Source organism: Diceros bicornis, chromosome 1, assembly GCF_020826845.1.
Source record: "Diceros bicornis minor isolate mBicDic1 chromosome 1, mDicBic1.mat.cur, whole genome shotgun sequence".
NCBI lineage: Eukaryota > Metazoa > Chordata > Mammalia > Perissodactyla > Rhinocerotidae > Diceros > Diceros bicornis.
In genome coordinates this window covers 5,979,435-5,992,424 of record NC_080740.1, presented here as the reverse complement: position 1 = coordinate 5,992,424, position 12,990 = coordinate 5,979,435, and the positions used below count along the sequence as shown (strand labels likewise).

Here is a 12,990-nt window from a genome sequence, read left to right as displayed (position 1 = left end):
TACGTCCCACATACAACAACTAGAAGGATGTGCAGCTATGACATACAACTATCTACTGGGGCTTTGCGGGAAAAATAAATAAATAAAATTATAAAAAATAAAATAAAATAAAATAAAACAACAGTGAGATTTTTTCCAATCAGATTGGTAACATTTCAAAAGATTGATGGATCAAGTGTGGGTGAGCCTTTCAGGAAACAGGTGCAAACTTACTTTTTGGTAGAAGTACAAATTACTGAAGGCAATTTGGCAAGAGTTACCAGAATTTAAAATGGGCATCTAACGTTTGATAGCAGACTACTTCCAGGAACTCATCCTGCAGAAATACCCACAAAGATGTCTGCACACAGATGTTCAACGCAGCACTGTTTTAACCCGAGAAAGAGACAACTTCAGGAGCCATAGGTAAGGAAATGACTAAATAGATCACAATATATCCAAAATATTAAATAGTGTGTATCTTTTAAAAATGAAGGTCAACCTATAGATGCAGACATGGAAAGAATCCTAAGATGTAGTTAAATGAAAAACAATCGTCACAGAGCAATATGTACAGTGTGGCCTATTTACATAAAAAATAAGGTGTACGCATCACATTTCTTCTCAGAAGAGTGATGCTGCTGCTTCCCTTCTCCCTCCCCCCTTCCCTCAAAAACAAGAAACAAACCAAAACACACACAATTCAGAAATAAGTTGTAAAAAAAGTCATGTGTTATTTATAAATCAATCATACAAAAAATAATTATTTTAAAAAGTCACAAATACAACAGTTGTATAAAGTCAGCTTGGAGTCAAGTACCTCCTAAATATATTGCAAATCACATCTTTTTTAGTGTTCTTTTCAAACAGATGTGGTTCAAACCCAGTGAAGGCTTCCTAGTTTCATACTTGATAACAGGTGAACAAAACTGACAATAAGTAGTCCAACAATAATTTTTTAAAATACTAAATGGCAAATGTTATTCTGAGTTACAAAACAGTCTGTTACTCAGACTACCCGAAGATTTCACTGCAGTCAGTAAAAAGTTACACAAAATTTGTATTTCCACATTTAAAATCCTCATTGTGTTTTCCTTGATGTGTGATAATGATACATACAAAAGCTCAGAGGATTAATAAACAAATAATTGAAAGCCCCAGTAAGTCAACAAACAGATTTCATTACAAGCTGAACATCAAAGAGAAGCAAAGCGTTCTGTTTGCTTCTCTTTTCAAAAACTACTACAGCACCTTGTGAAGTGGAAGCAGCACCCAGACCAGTGGTTCTCCACCCGTGGTGTGCACGAGCATGCAGGCTCCTGGGCACTGTTCCTAGACTCTGAGCTCTCATTCCTGAGTCTGGCAAACCTGCATTTTTTAACCAGATCCACGATGATTTTGATGAGGGGTCCAAGGACCCCACTGATCATTCACATCCTACTGTTCAATCCTAACTCACTGCCATTGGTTGGAAACCTGACTCTGGGTAGCTCCTTCACCTCTTTAGTTTCCTTATCTGTAAAGTCAGTCAAGTGAACCAATCATCCCTGAGGGCCCTTAAGCCCTAACAAGGCTCTGATTGACCCCAGATGTAAAAGAAATGTAGTTGCAGCTAAGAACTTAGTCTTCATGCCAAGACTAGTTTCTGCAAGTCACTGGGTTTCTGTCTGTTCACCACCTTCAGAAACGTCTGCTTCTATCAGTTCCGTTTCTGGGAACATCTGAGTAGAGGAATTCTGAAACTGACATCTATGTGAATTTGGGGGACTTTCTTCATGCAAACAGGGAAGCTTCCAGCAATCCTGAGAGGTGCTGCAGATACATGCTATGTGGTGGATCCGCTTGGTTAGGAAACAACAGAAACATCCCCATAACACTAAGCAGGCTCCAAATCGTCCTGTAAAACTTCCATGGGAGGAGCTGGAAAACTCAATAGGAGGTTTTCACACTGGTTGAACTTGAAGAGTAAGAGCTGGACTTCCTGGAGAATTTCTTTGACGTGAGAGAGACTTGCATCTGCTTTACTGCACGGACGCTTCGACAAAGGAGAGCGTTCTTCGCATGATCCCTGAAGTCTTTTGAAACAAAGTAATAGACAAAGGGATCGATGCAGCTGTTGAGGGTGGAGAGACAGAGGGCTACGATGTACAGGGCGTAGACGTGGCTCTGGCTCCGGTTTTTAATCAGGAAATAATGCACAACAAGCAGAAGGTTACTAGGAGTAAAGCAGATCAGGTACATGGCCAGGACAGTGACAATAAGTTTGATAGCTCTCTGCTTCTTCTTCCCCGAGTTTTCATCCATGGTCGAAGATCGAAGTGTTTTGATCATCAGCACATAGGCAGAGGCCGTGAGGAGGGCTGGGAACAGAAAGACTCCGATGGCCAGAGATAGGAAATAATTGAACATGTCCCCCACCAACACGTCCTTAGGCAAAACATCATGACAGGTGGTGATGTTCAGGGCTGGAATGTGCATGGTCTGCCTCACGACATACAAGGGGATGGTAACCAGCAAAATCAGCAGCCATATTCCCAGGGAGACACCAATGGCAATGTTTGCCTTCTTCCTGGGGTGCACCATGGGGTTCACGATGGCCCAGTATCTCTGCACGCTGAGACAGGTCATGAAGAGAATGGAACAGTACATGTTGCCGTAGAAAAAGCCAATGAGCACCTTGCAAAGGGATTCCCCGTAAATCCAGTTGTTGCCATGTATGTGATAGGCAATCTTCAAAGGGAACCAGATAACAGAGAGGAGGTCTGCCAAGGCCAGATTGGCCATGTAAACCACAGCGGGGTGCCTCTTCCTTGTTCGGAAAAGAAAGACCCACAGGGCCATGCCATTACTTGGCAAACCAACCACAAATACAATTGTGTAGACAATCGGAAGAAAGACAGTAGTCAGTTTTCCTGTGAGGACAGAGGCAGAAAATTCATCCACGGAGAAGCCTGGTTCCACCGTCACTCCTTTCCCAGTGACTTGAGCTGGGCTGGCAACTTTACCAATGAGACTTCTTCCTTTAGAGGTTCTATTGGTTCCTGTACAAGAAAGGCAGGGCAGACAAGGGTCATTACAGAAATCAATGTTTCAGCAGTAATGCTGGCTTGTTCAAATAAAAGTACTTTAGATAAAGACAGAAGGAGGAGTACACAAAATGCTTACAAGGGCTTTCTTTGGGCGATGAGATTATTAGGATTCTTGTTGTCTGTTTTTTTTTTTTTTTACAACAAACATTTTTTTTAATTGGAGGGCTGTGTGGAATATAACATTGATTTCTATGAATCCAGCAACAACTGACAGTATTTCAATTTAATTTTACCAAGTGTCCACATTCATTAGTTCCTAATTGTTTTCATAATGACCATCTCTATCTCACTCTGGCCGCAAGACAGGCTCCAGCCTGGCCCATCAGTCATTCCCTATCTCAAAGTTTGACACAGGGAGATTCCCAGGAGCACAAGGGACATTCTCTCTCCACCTACAAGGACAGCCTCAGCCATGGAGGGATTTCCTTGCTTCTGTGTGGGCCTCCTGGAGACCTTCCCATGGAGGCCAGGGGGCAGGCAAGCCTTCTGGTCTCAAGATCACTGGATGGGTGGGTATACCAATGACAAACCTGTGTTCTGACTTTCAAGCAAGTACCAAGACAAGCTTTAACAACTTATGCTCCCATCCCCATATCACGAACTAAATTTTTGAAACCACAAACAAATGAATGGCATACCACGGGCACGTGTTCAACCATTCATTCAACCACGTGTTCACGGACCTGCAGAAGAAAGTGAGGGACAATTTGAGGACACTGAAGGATCTTACTTTAATTCTAGGGAACAGTCAGCCTTCATCGTGCAGAGAAAACAGGGCAAACTGCCAAACAGTATGCCAGGGAGGATGTCAAATCCGCTCATGAGTTTATCTGATCATTTCTCTGCTTGGTCATCACTTTTTCCTCTTCTAGCTTTGCATCCATGGTCAGCAGGACCATTCACTTCTCCCAAGGCTTCCCTATTAAGAACTAAATAACAGTGGTCAGCCTGGTTGGAGGATTAGGAGGTGGAGAGAGCAATACTTCACTTTTCATTTAGGGTAGTGGAGTAAAAGGTGGCCCCCAAAAGAGATGTCCATATCCTAATCCCTAGAATCTGTGATCATTACTTTATTTACAAAAGGCTCTTTGTAGATGTAATTAAGGATCTTGAGATGAGATCATCACCCTGGATTATCCAGGTGGGCCCTAAATCCAATGACAAGTGTCTCTGTCAGAGAAGGGCAGAGGGAGATTTGACGGTGACAGAAGAGAAGACAGAGAGGAGAAAGCAATATGAAAATGGAGGCAGAGATTGGAGTAATGCCAAGGGACGCCAAGAAATGCCAACAGCCACCAGAAGCTGAAGGAGGCGAGGAACGGATTCTCCCCTTGAGTCTTCAGAGGTGCCCACACCTCAATTTCAGATTTCTGGCCTCCAGAACTGTGAGAGAATAAATTTCTGTTTTAAACTACCAGTTTGTGGCAATTTGTTATGGCACAAGAAACTAATACATTTAGGATAGACTTATCTCTTGTTCTAATTTCTTTTAAAATTTTTTTAAAAGAACATAAATTATTTTTAAATAAAAATAATATTCCTACATATTACCATGTTCTTCAAATACAAGACTATAACCTGTAGTAAGAAACATATTCTTGGGCCGGCCCCGTGGCTTAGCGGTTAAGTGCTTGTGCTCTGCTGCTGGCGGCCCGGGTTCGGATCCCGGGCGTGCACCGACACACCACTTCTCTGTCCATGCTGAGGCCGTGTCCCACATACAGCAACTAGAAGGATGTGCAGCTATGACATACAACTATCTACTAGGACTTTGGGGGGAAAAATAAATAAATAAATAAAATTGTTAAAAAAAAAAAAAGATAGCATTTAAAAAAAAAAAAAGAAACATATTCTTTATGGTAACCGAGTTCCAATACATATCTATATCTCCATAATGGAAAAAAAAGTTTCACAAAATAATTATTACCCTTTTATGCAGGGTATACTCTGATACTGCCTATTGTATTCTATTCCATTCTTATAAAAAGCCAGTCACTACCCTGTCATTGATTTCGTGACCCACTTGGTGTTTTTCAAAACCAGTTAGAAGAGTGACCAATTTTGCAGCACCGCAAGAGAACAGCAGCAACGCATTTACAGACAGATGATATGTCTGTGGGACTCGCCCCAGGCACCCAAATGGCAGGGGTTCCTGTATGAGAGTCTTGGTTTCTTTAATTCCAGGACTGTGTCATAATTCCCTCCTAGTCGCCACAGCCCCTGGCGTAGCCCTGGGCATGGAGCAGGGGCTCACCACACCTGCGATGGATTGAAAAGCTCAGCCAGCCGAACCAAGGAAGGAAAGAAATGAGGGACAGCTCTCCTGCCTGTTTCCGTAGGGCCCTGGCCTGGCCCAGGTGGTAGAACACCACACGAGACAGCAGCAGGGGTTACGGGAGCACAGCTGCACAAAACAAACCCACCGGAAACACCTACAGCGCCAGCTCTCAGGAAGGGCTCCTACCACGTGTCCGGCCCTGCTTCAGCCCTTTACCCTGTTAACCTATTCCACTCCCACAACAACCTCATCGGGAAGGTACTATTATAAGATCCTCTTTTTACAGATGCATAAACTGAAGCACAAAGAAACGGAGTAACTTTCCCCAGGCTAAACGGTCAGTGGGTGGAGAGTCAGGATTCAACCCCACCTAGTCCACTTCTAGAAGCCATGGTTCTGAACAGCCACACGGCACCCGAGGCCCTGCCCTGAGGTCACCTGCTGGAATCCATCGAGACCAGCCGAGCCTGCGCTGACCCCACACTACATGTTTTCTCAAACAGAAATTTCTAAACGTAAAATTTTACCATTTTAAAAACCATCCTCTGCAAATTAGCCCCTCCTCCAATAATTTATATATTTACTTGAAATACATAATTCTGAAGACTGTTCACAGCTCGCCCGGGGGCGGGGGTGGCAGGGCTGCGAACCGAAGAGTGGAGGGTGGCCTGCGGAGCTCCCCATGCAAAGAGCTGGACACCCGCCCCAGACACAGCCCACCAGACACGGATTCAAGAGTCAGCCTGCGTTTCTGCAGGATGCAGAGCCACCAGGATTTTAGAGTTACTACAAGGAAAACTCAATTTTTTCCCATAGTACAAAAAAAAAAGTTATATAACTTTATAAAAAGATGAAAATTTAGGCATTGTTTGTCCACAGCTACTAACATCACAAAACATGACGACCAGACATTATGCGCCTCGTAAGAAGAGCCTGTGAAGTAACCTTGGAAAAAATAAAAACAAAACAAACAGACAAACAAAATAACCTGAATCTGACCAAGCACCTGGATCCAACTGCCAAATTAATGGAAATAACGGGGACCATGGGACATCTTAACACCACAAAAACGAGGCCAACAAAATCCAGACTGTGGAGACTGCTGCAGGATAAAGGACCTGGTTTCCTCAAAATATAAATTACAAGGCAAAAAAAATTAGCAAGAGGCGAGGAGGAGGGACTCATAAATTAAAAGATTTAAATACATTATCTACCTTATGTAATGGGTGGACTGCAAACAAACTATTAAACTAATGTTTATGACATTTAAGAGACAATTAGAAATTTGAACAGACTATTTTATATGAAGAAATTATTGTTAGCGGTTAAGTGGTTATGTTTAAAAAAAGAAATCCTCATCTTTTATGAATATATACTGAAATATTTCAAGATGAAATTGTATCTGGATTTATTTCAAAATCATACAGGGATTGGAACTCAGAAACACTGCTGGTGGGAATGTAAAATGGTGCCGCCACTGTGGAAAAAAAATCTGGCGGTTCCTCAAACGGTTAAACAGAGCTGCCACACAACCCAGCAAGTACACTCCTAAGTATATACTCAAGAGACAAATGGAAACATATGTCCACACAAAAACTCCTAGCAGCATTATTCATAAGAGCCTCAAAGTGGAAATAACCCAAATTTCCATCAACTGATGAATGGATAAACAAAATGTGGTATATGTACAAAATGGAATATTATTTGGCAATAAAAGGAAATGAAGTACTGATACATGCTACAACATGGATGAACCTGGAAAGATTATGCTAAGTAAAAGAAGCCAGTCACAAAGGGACATGTATTGTATGATTCCATTTATATTAAATGTTCTGATTAGGCAAATCCATAGACAAAAAGTAGATTCATGGCTGCCAGGAGCTGGGGAATGGGGAGATTGGGGGTGATGGCTAAGGGTTGCGTGGGGTGTTCTTTTAGGGTAATGAAAATGTTCTAAAGCTGATTGTGGTGATGGATACACAACTCTGAATATTCTAAAAGTTATTGAAGTGTGGTATGCAAATTATATCTTAATAAAGCTGTCAAAGAATAACACAGGGAGGAGGGCAGGAATAGGCTGGGGTCTAATTATTGAAGCTGTGCGAGGGGTATATGGGATTCACTATAATATTCTACTTTCATTTGTTTAAAATTTTCCATAAAAATAAGCACATACCAGGTCAGAACAGTTCATGTAAAGGGAAAGCAAAACCTGTTTTAAATAAGACTACTAAAATAAAAAAGAAGAAAAAAAAGAAAAAAAGAGCAAGAAATACTAAAGAAAAAAAAAAGAGAGAGAAAGAGAGAAAGAAAAATTTCCTGAGAATATTCCAACATACAATCTTGAATGGTCTCCATCAAAAATACTGTTCACGTTCACTGTGCCCATTGTACAAGCTGCAGAGCACGCAAGCAGCACACTGCTTATGTTTTAAGATACACACTGGTAAAGGTCCAGATGCTGCTCAAAGGTCCCTGAAGCCCCTTCAGCAGAGCGCATAGACTTTTACCCCTACAGTGTCCTATGCCATTCACCAAACTCACAGAGCTCGTCTAGGACTAATGCTATCCCAGCTCCCAACTGTATAACCCATCTGCAAACCAGGTAACATCATTTCTATTTCACAGGGTGGGGAAGAAATTAAAGGCACATATGAAGTTTAAACACATATAAAGTATCTGGCTACAAAAGCATCCCCCTTTGGGGGCTGTAATCAATACTGCCCAACTACGAAAGAATACACACACCCACAGATGCTCAAGGCACCACCCCTCAGCCCAATTACAAACAGGAAACAAGCACTGTTCCCCAGGCCCCTTTCCTAACTTACCCCATCCCCAGCACGGTCCCTACCGTTCATAGTAGACACTACACTATTCAAAAAATATCGAAATGGAAAGATAGTGACAACATGCTGTCAATTGAAAAAGCAACTGGCAGAACAATATGCTTCCATCTGTATAATAAAATGGTAATATAATTTACTTGCAAAATCTGATGTTCAGCAAGATTCCCACCAAACTATAAACAATGGTCATCTCTGTGGAGTAGAATGGGTGGGGAGTGGTGAACTTTCTTTTTTTACTTCACACCCCTCTATAGTGTTTGGATTTCTTTTTCAAAGGAGTGTAAATTGGTACAATCTTTTTGGAGGACAATTTGGCAAAATATATCAAAATTTAAAGTGTGCTTGCCCTATGACCTAGCAATTTACTTCTAGGAATTTTTCCTGCACGTATACTAGCTAAAGTGCACAAAAATACCGTGCAAGAAAACTTACTGGAACATTGTTTATCATGGTAAAACAATACTAGTCTCAACATCCACCAAAAAGGACACTAGCTCAATAACTTAGGACATTTATACGATGAATAATATCCCCCCATGGAGAGATTTCTATACACTGACCATGAATAGATTTATTATGTTAAAAAAAATGAATTGTAAACAATGTGTACCGTATGGTCCTTCTATTGTTATAAAATATATATTTGTGCAGAGAGGTCTGTTGAGAGTGGAGGGGGCAGAGAATGGGGAATTTCATTTTTTTAGACCCTTCTAATTGGTACAGTTTTGGAAAAAAATGCATGTAAAACTTTTAATTTTAAAAACACTACTTGTCCTTTGTTATTTTAAGTATCCTGCGGCCAGCGAAGCCGACCAACCGCAGTACAGAGCCAAGCATTTTCTTTGTGTTAACTGTCTGCTGGTACCCTCTTCCCTGCTCTCCCCTCACCCCCAGTTTTTGTTTGCTCCTGACCTCTGGGAGCCCAGACTGAAAAATAAAGAGCTTCAGTTGCAGGTTCCCCTCCCTAGGTACACTTTAGTCATTTTCACGTGATCTTTCAGGATGAACTGTTTTCCTCTCAACACTTGCCCAGCTAATAAAACCATAAGAAAGTCAAACACAGACTTCACTAAAACATCACCAACAAGATTAATCAGTAACTACAGGGCAAGCTAGGGGACCGAACACAAACCAGAAGTCTCATCTTCATGTTCATTACAGTGTTCTCTCTTAACACAAAACATTGGAAATACCCCTTGTGTCTATCAACAGAGGACCAATTTAAAAATTATGATTTGGGGCAGGCCCGGTGGCATAGTGGTTAAGTTTGCATGCTCCACTTCGGCGGCCCAGGGTTTGCCAGTTCAGATCCTGGGCACAGACCTACTCACCGCTCATCAAGCCATGTTGAAGTGGTGTCCCACACAGAAGAGCTGGAAAGACCTACAACTAGGATACACAACTATGCACTGGGGCTTTGGTGGGGAGGGATTTTCTTTAAATAAATAAATAAATTTTAAAAATTATGATACATCCTCCTATAACATACTTTAGAGTCATTAAAGATGTTTTATATTTACTGACATGCTACTGATGTTTATATAATTCCAAACTTGTACAAAAAGATTTTCTATATTTTTCAGTACATATTTTATGCATGGATATATGAAAGCATGGGAAAGGATATAGACCAAAATGTTAGCAGTGGTTACTTTGGGAACTGAGGTGACTTAATTAAATTTCCCCCCACTTTTTGGCTCATTTTTCCTCTTCAGTCAACACACATTACTTGTATAATTAAAAATCAATTATAAAGAGAAGTTTCAGTCTCCAAAAGAAAAATGGAATTACTGCATTATAGGGGACCTCCCAGGCTGATGACACGGTAGAAAACAGTAAGTGCCTGAAACAAGCCGACTGAAGTGCCAAACAGCCATCCACCTGCCAGGTCACTGGGCAAGTCCCCTCACTTCATTCTTTATCTGGTATTTACCAAGGTCCTTTAGATAATGAGATTGTGCTGGACCATGGTGATGGAGAAGATGCTAGAGTCCCCGGCCTCCCAGAATATATGATCCAGTGGCGAGACAGATTAAACATATTTACACAAATAATTATCAATTACTGTTGTGATGGGAAGGAAAGCAGGGGCCTGACGGGGTGTTTTCCTTGCCCCCCATCAATTCAATGGCCCTGTCTGTAAAACGAGAAGGTGGTACTCCAGGCTGAGGTCCCTGCCATGAGGTAGTCTTCTGGGGTGAGACCTTTGGGAAGAAAATCAAACCTAATATCTGCCCTGTGGCAAACTGAGGAGCAGGCCTGCGAGTCAGGCTGAAAGTGGATGAGGAAACGGGTGCCGAGGGGCAGAGAAACTCTGGTGATGCTGTATTTCTTAATCAAAACCAACCTAGTTTCAACTTGGGAGGAAGCTCCATCTACCGAATGTCTCACCATTAATTAGCTTACCCTTTAGCAAAGTTAACTGCAAAGGAATAGAAGTCTGAAGGAAAAACAAAAAAAAACAAAAAAAAAAAACAAAAAAAAAACCAAGCTACAATATTAAATAGCTCTGGTTAACAAGTAATTTGATTTTTTTGCTGTTAAATCAAGTTCACCTTATACTCCCCTGCCTCTCGCTTTGTAAACAAGAACAAGCCAAACACTCAGGGGCAGCTTCCCATAGGAACTGTCTGAATCATAAAAGCGTTCAATCACCTACATTCACATGTTTTTAAAAAATGTTTGCATATACTAAGTTTTGCTCCTGAATTTTAAGTTTCCAACTTTAAAAGACAAAGGCAAACGGAGAAGTGTTCATCACGGTTTCAATACTTCCCCGAAATAAATGCCTTTCCTGTTGCTGATCAATAAAATGTATACAGTGGGCAGTTTTCAAATATACAGCATAACATCCTATTCCGTAACTCCGGGGGGAAAAGAATCATACTCTTCAATCCAACTGAAATTCACAGTGATCTGGTCTTTTTAAAACGTCTTCATGAAGAGGATAAAAGTGAGAAACTGCCTTTTCCAGCAGGTCTGCAAATTTCGCAGGGAAATTAAAGCCTCCCTTATAAGGCCACCCTGGCTCCCCGAAACCGCGGGGCGTCCGTTAGCATCACAGAAGCTTGACCTCAGGCCAAACCTCCCCCACGCCCTCAGAGGCCTGCTCAGGCCGGGAGATTCCACCCCCAGCAGGACAAGTTGGAGCACACCCGGGGCAGCCGCCCGCGGATCCGGCCGCCGCGCACAAGCTGGCACCGGCGCACCGCCCGGACGGCTCCCGCGCTGTTCCGTGCCCGGGGCTGACAGCCTCCGGCCTGCAGCCCTGAGGGGCCGCCAGTGCACGCTGCGTGTGCCACGGAAGGACCCGGAGGCCCAGGCCGTAAGGTCACCTGGTCGAATACGAGGCAGGGTCCAAGAAGTTCCATTCGTAAACCCGCGTGACGCCCAACTGGCCTAAAACTCGAGGCTGAGCGCGCGTCACCCCGAGAAGCCAGCGGGGGCCGGCCCCGACTTCACACCCGGGCCGTCCACGGCGCCAGAGGAGCTGCGGGGCCCGGGCGGGTCTCGAACGCCGTGGGCCGACCCCAAAGAGGGGGCTCCGCAGGTTGAAAGGGTTGCAAAAAGCGAGATAGAAGGTTCCAGGCCGCGGGCTCCCCCCCACTCCACCCCGCCCTGAGCCATCACCTCGCTAACTGCAGGGGTCCCACGGGGCCAGCCTGGAGGAAGTCGCCGGGGTGCGCGAAAAGCTCCTAATGACTTAGTGTTTGCAAAGAAGCCACCCCCGGGGAGGAGGCTGAGCCCTCCGGGGACCCGCGAGCTCTCCGTTCCCTCCTCTTCCTCCCCGCCGACTTCAGCCTCCCCGGTTGTCCCAGCTGGTGCTCCCCGGGCGCAGGATCCCCCCATCAAAGCCGCCGAGCGGAGGCTGCGGGACGCGGCGAGGCGGCGGCGGCGGCGGCAGCAGGACACCCTGCGCGCACCTGCCCCGCTTCCACCACCTGCCCAAGGCGCCCGGGACCCCGCTCCCTAGCGGCACGAGCCCCCCTCGGCCAAGTCTCTCACCTGGGACGGCGCGATTGCAGGAGGCGGAGGCCGCCAGCAGGATGGCCCCCCCCAGCAGCCACGCCGCGCTCGGACGTCGCATCCTTGCAGCAGCCCCGACGCCCGGCGGGCGCGCAGTTCGCTGCCACCGATTCGAAACTCAGAGCCCGCTCGCCGCGCGGAGAGAAAGCCACCTTCCACCTGCCCCTAACGGGAGCCTCTGCGCTCGCCTCCCCAGGGCCGGAGAAGTTGCAGCGAAACCAGAGCCGCTCGCCGCACCTGCGCGAGGCCACGCCCCGGGGCCGCCGCGCCGCGAGGCCACGCCCCCCGCACAGCGGGCGCCCGGCCGCACCCGCCGCCACCCGGCTGGGCGCCCCGGCCTCCGCACCCCTGCTCCGCGCTCGGTGCCGAGCTGCGTCCGCCAGGCTGCCGGACCCGCCCGAGGGCGGGCTTGGGCGGGTGAAGTGGCTGTGTTGGAATGCAAATGGCAGGAGCGCTCGGATCGCGGGGTCATCCTGGCCTGGGCAACGCCTAGAACTACCTTTAACCTTTCGTTGATCCAGGGGAGCCAGTATCGTCCATCTCCCTCCCTCCCATTTCCTACATGGCCAAAAGTCAGACTCGAGCTCACTGCACTTGTTGTAGCTGATAGAGGCTTCCCAGTGTGGTGGGCACTGTCGGATGAGGGGGCAGTTTCTAATCTGTTGGGGCAGATGGACGGCTGCGGACACCAACGGTGGGGAGCAGGAAGGGGTCCCGGCGGGAGGGGTCAGGGATCTGGGGTTAGGTTTCCAACTGTGCTAACTAGCTG

At 45.3% G+C, this 12,990-nt stretch overlaps 1 protein-coding gene across 1 annotated transcript; it reads right to left on the bottom strand.

Annotated features, from left to right (window-relative positions):
• Positions 1-689: 689 nt before the first annotated feature.
• F2RL1 (F2R like trypsin receptor 1) lies at positions 690-12,458 on the bottom strand. Its single transcript, XM_058566129.1, has 2 exons — positions 12,201-12,458; positions 690-3,020 (listed from the first exon to the last, which is right to left on the bottom strand). Exons 1-2 carry the CDS (start codon positions 12,280-12,282, stop codon positions 1,909-1,911), a joined length of 1,194 nt encoding a protein of 397 aa, XP_058422112.1. The 5' UTR covers positions 12,283-12,458; the 3' UTR covers positions 690-1,908.
• Positions 12,459-12,990: the final 532 nt, after the last annotated feature.

Coding starts and splice junctions, on each gene's coding strand:
- F2RL1 (XM_058566129.1), bottom strand. CDS start 12,282: ATGCGACGTCCGAGCGCGGCGTGGCTGCTGGGGGGGGCCATCCTGCTG. Junction 3,021..12,200: donor CTGCAATCGCGCCGTCCCAG/GTGAGAGACTTG, acceptor TTTCTTGTACAG/GAACCAATAGAACCTCTAAA.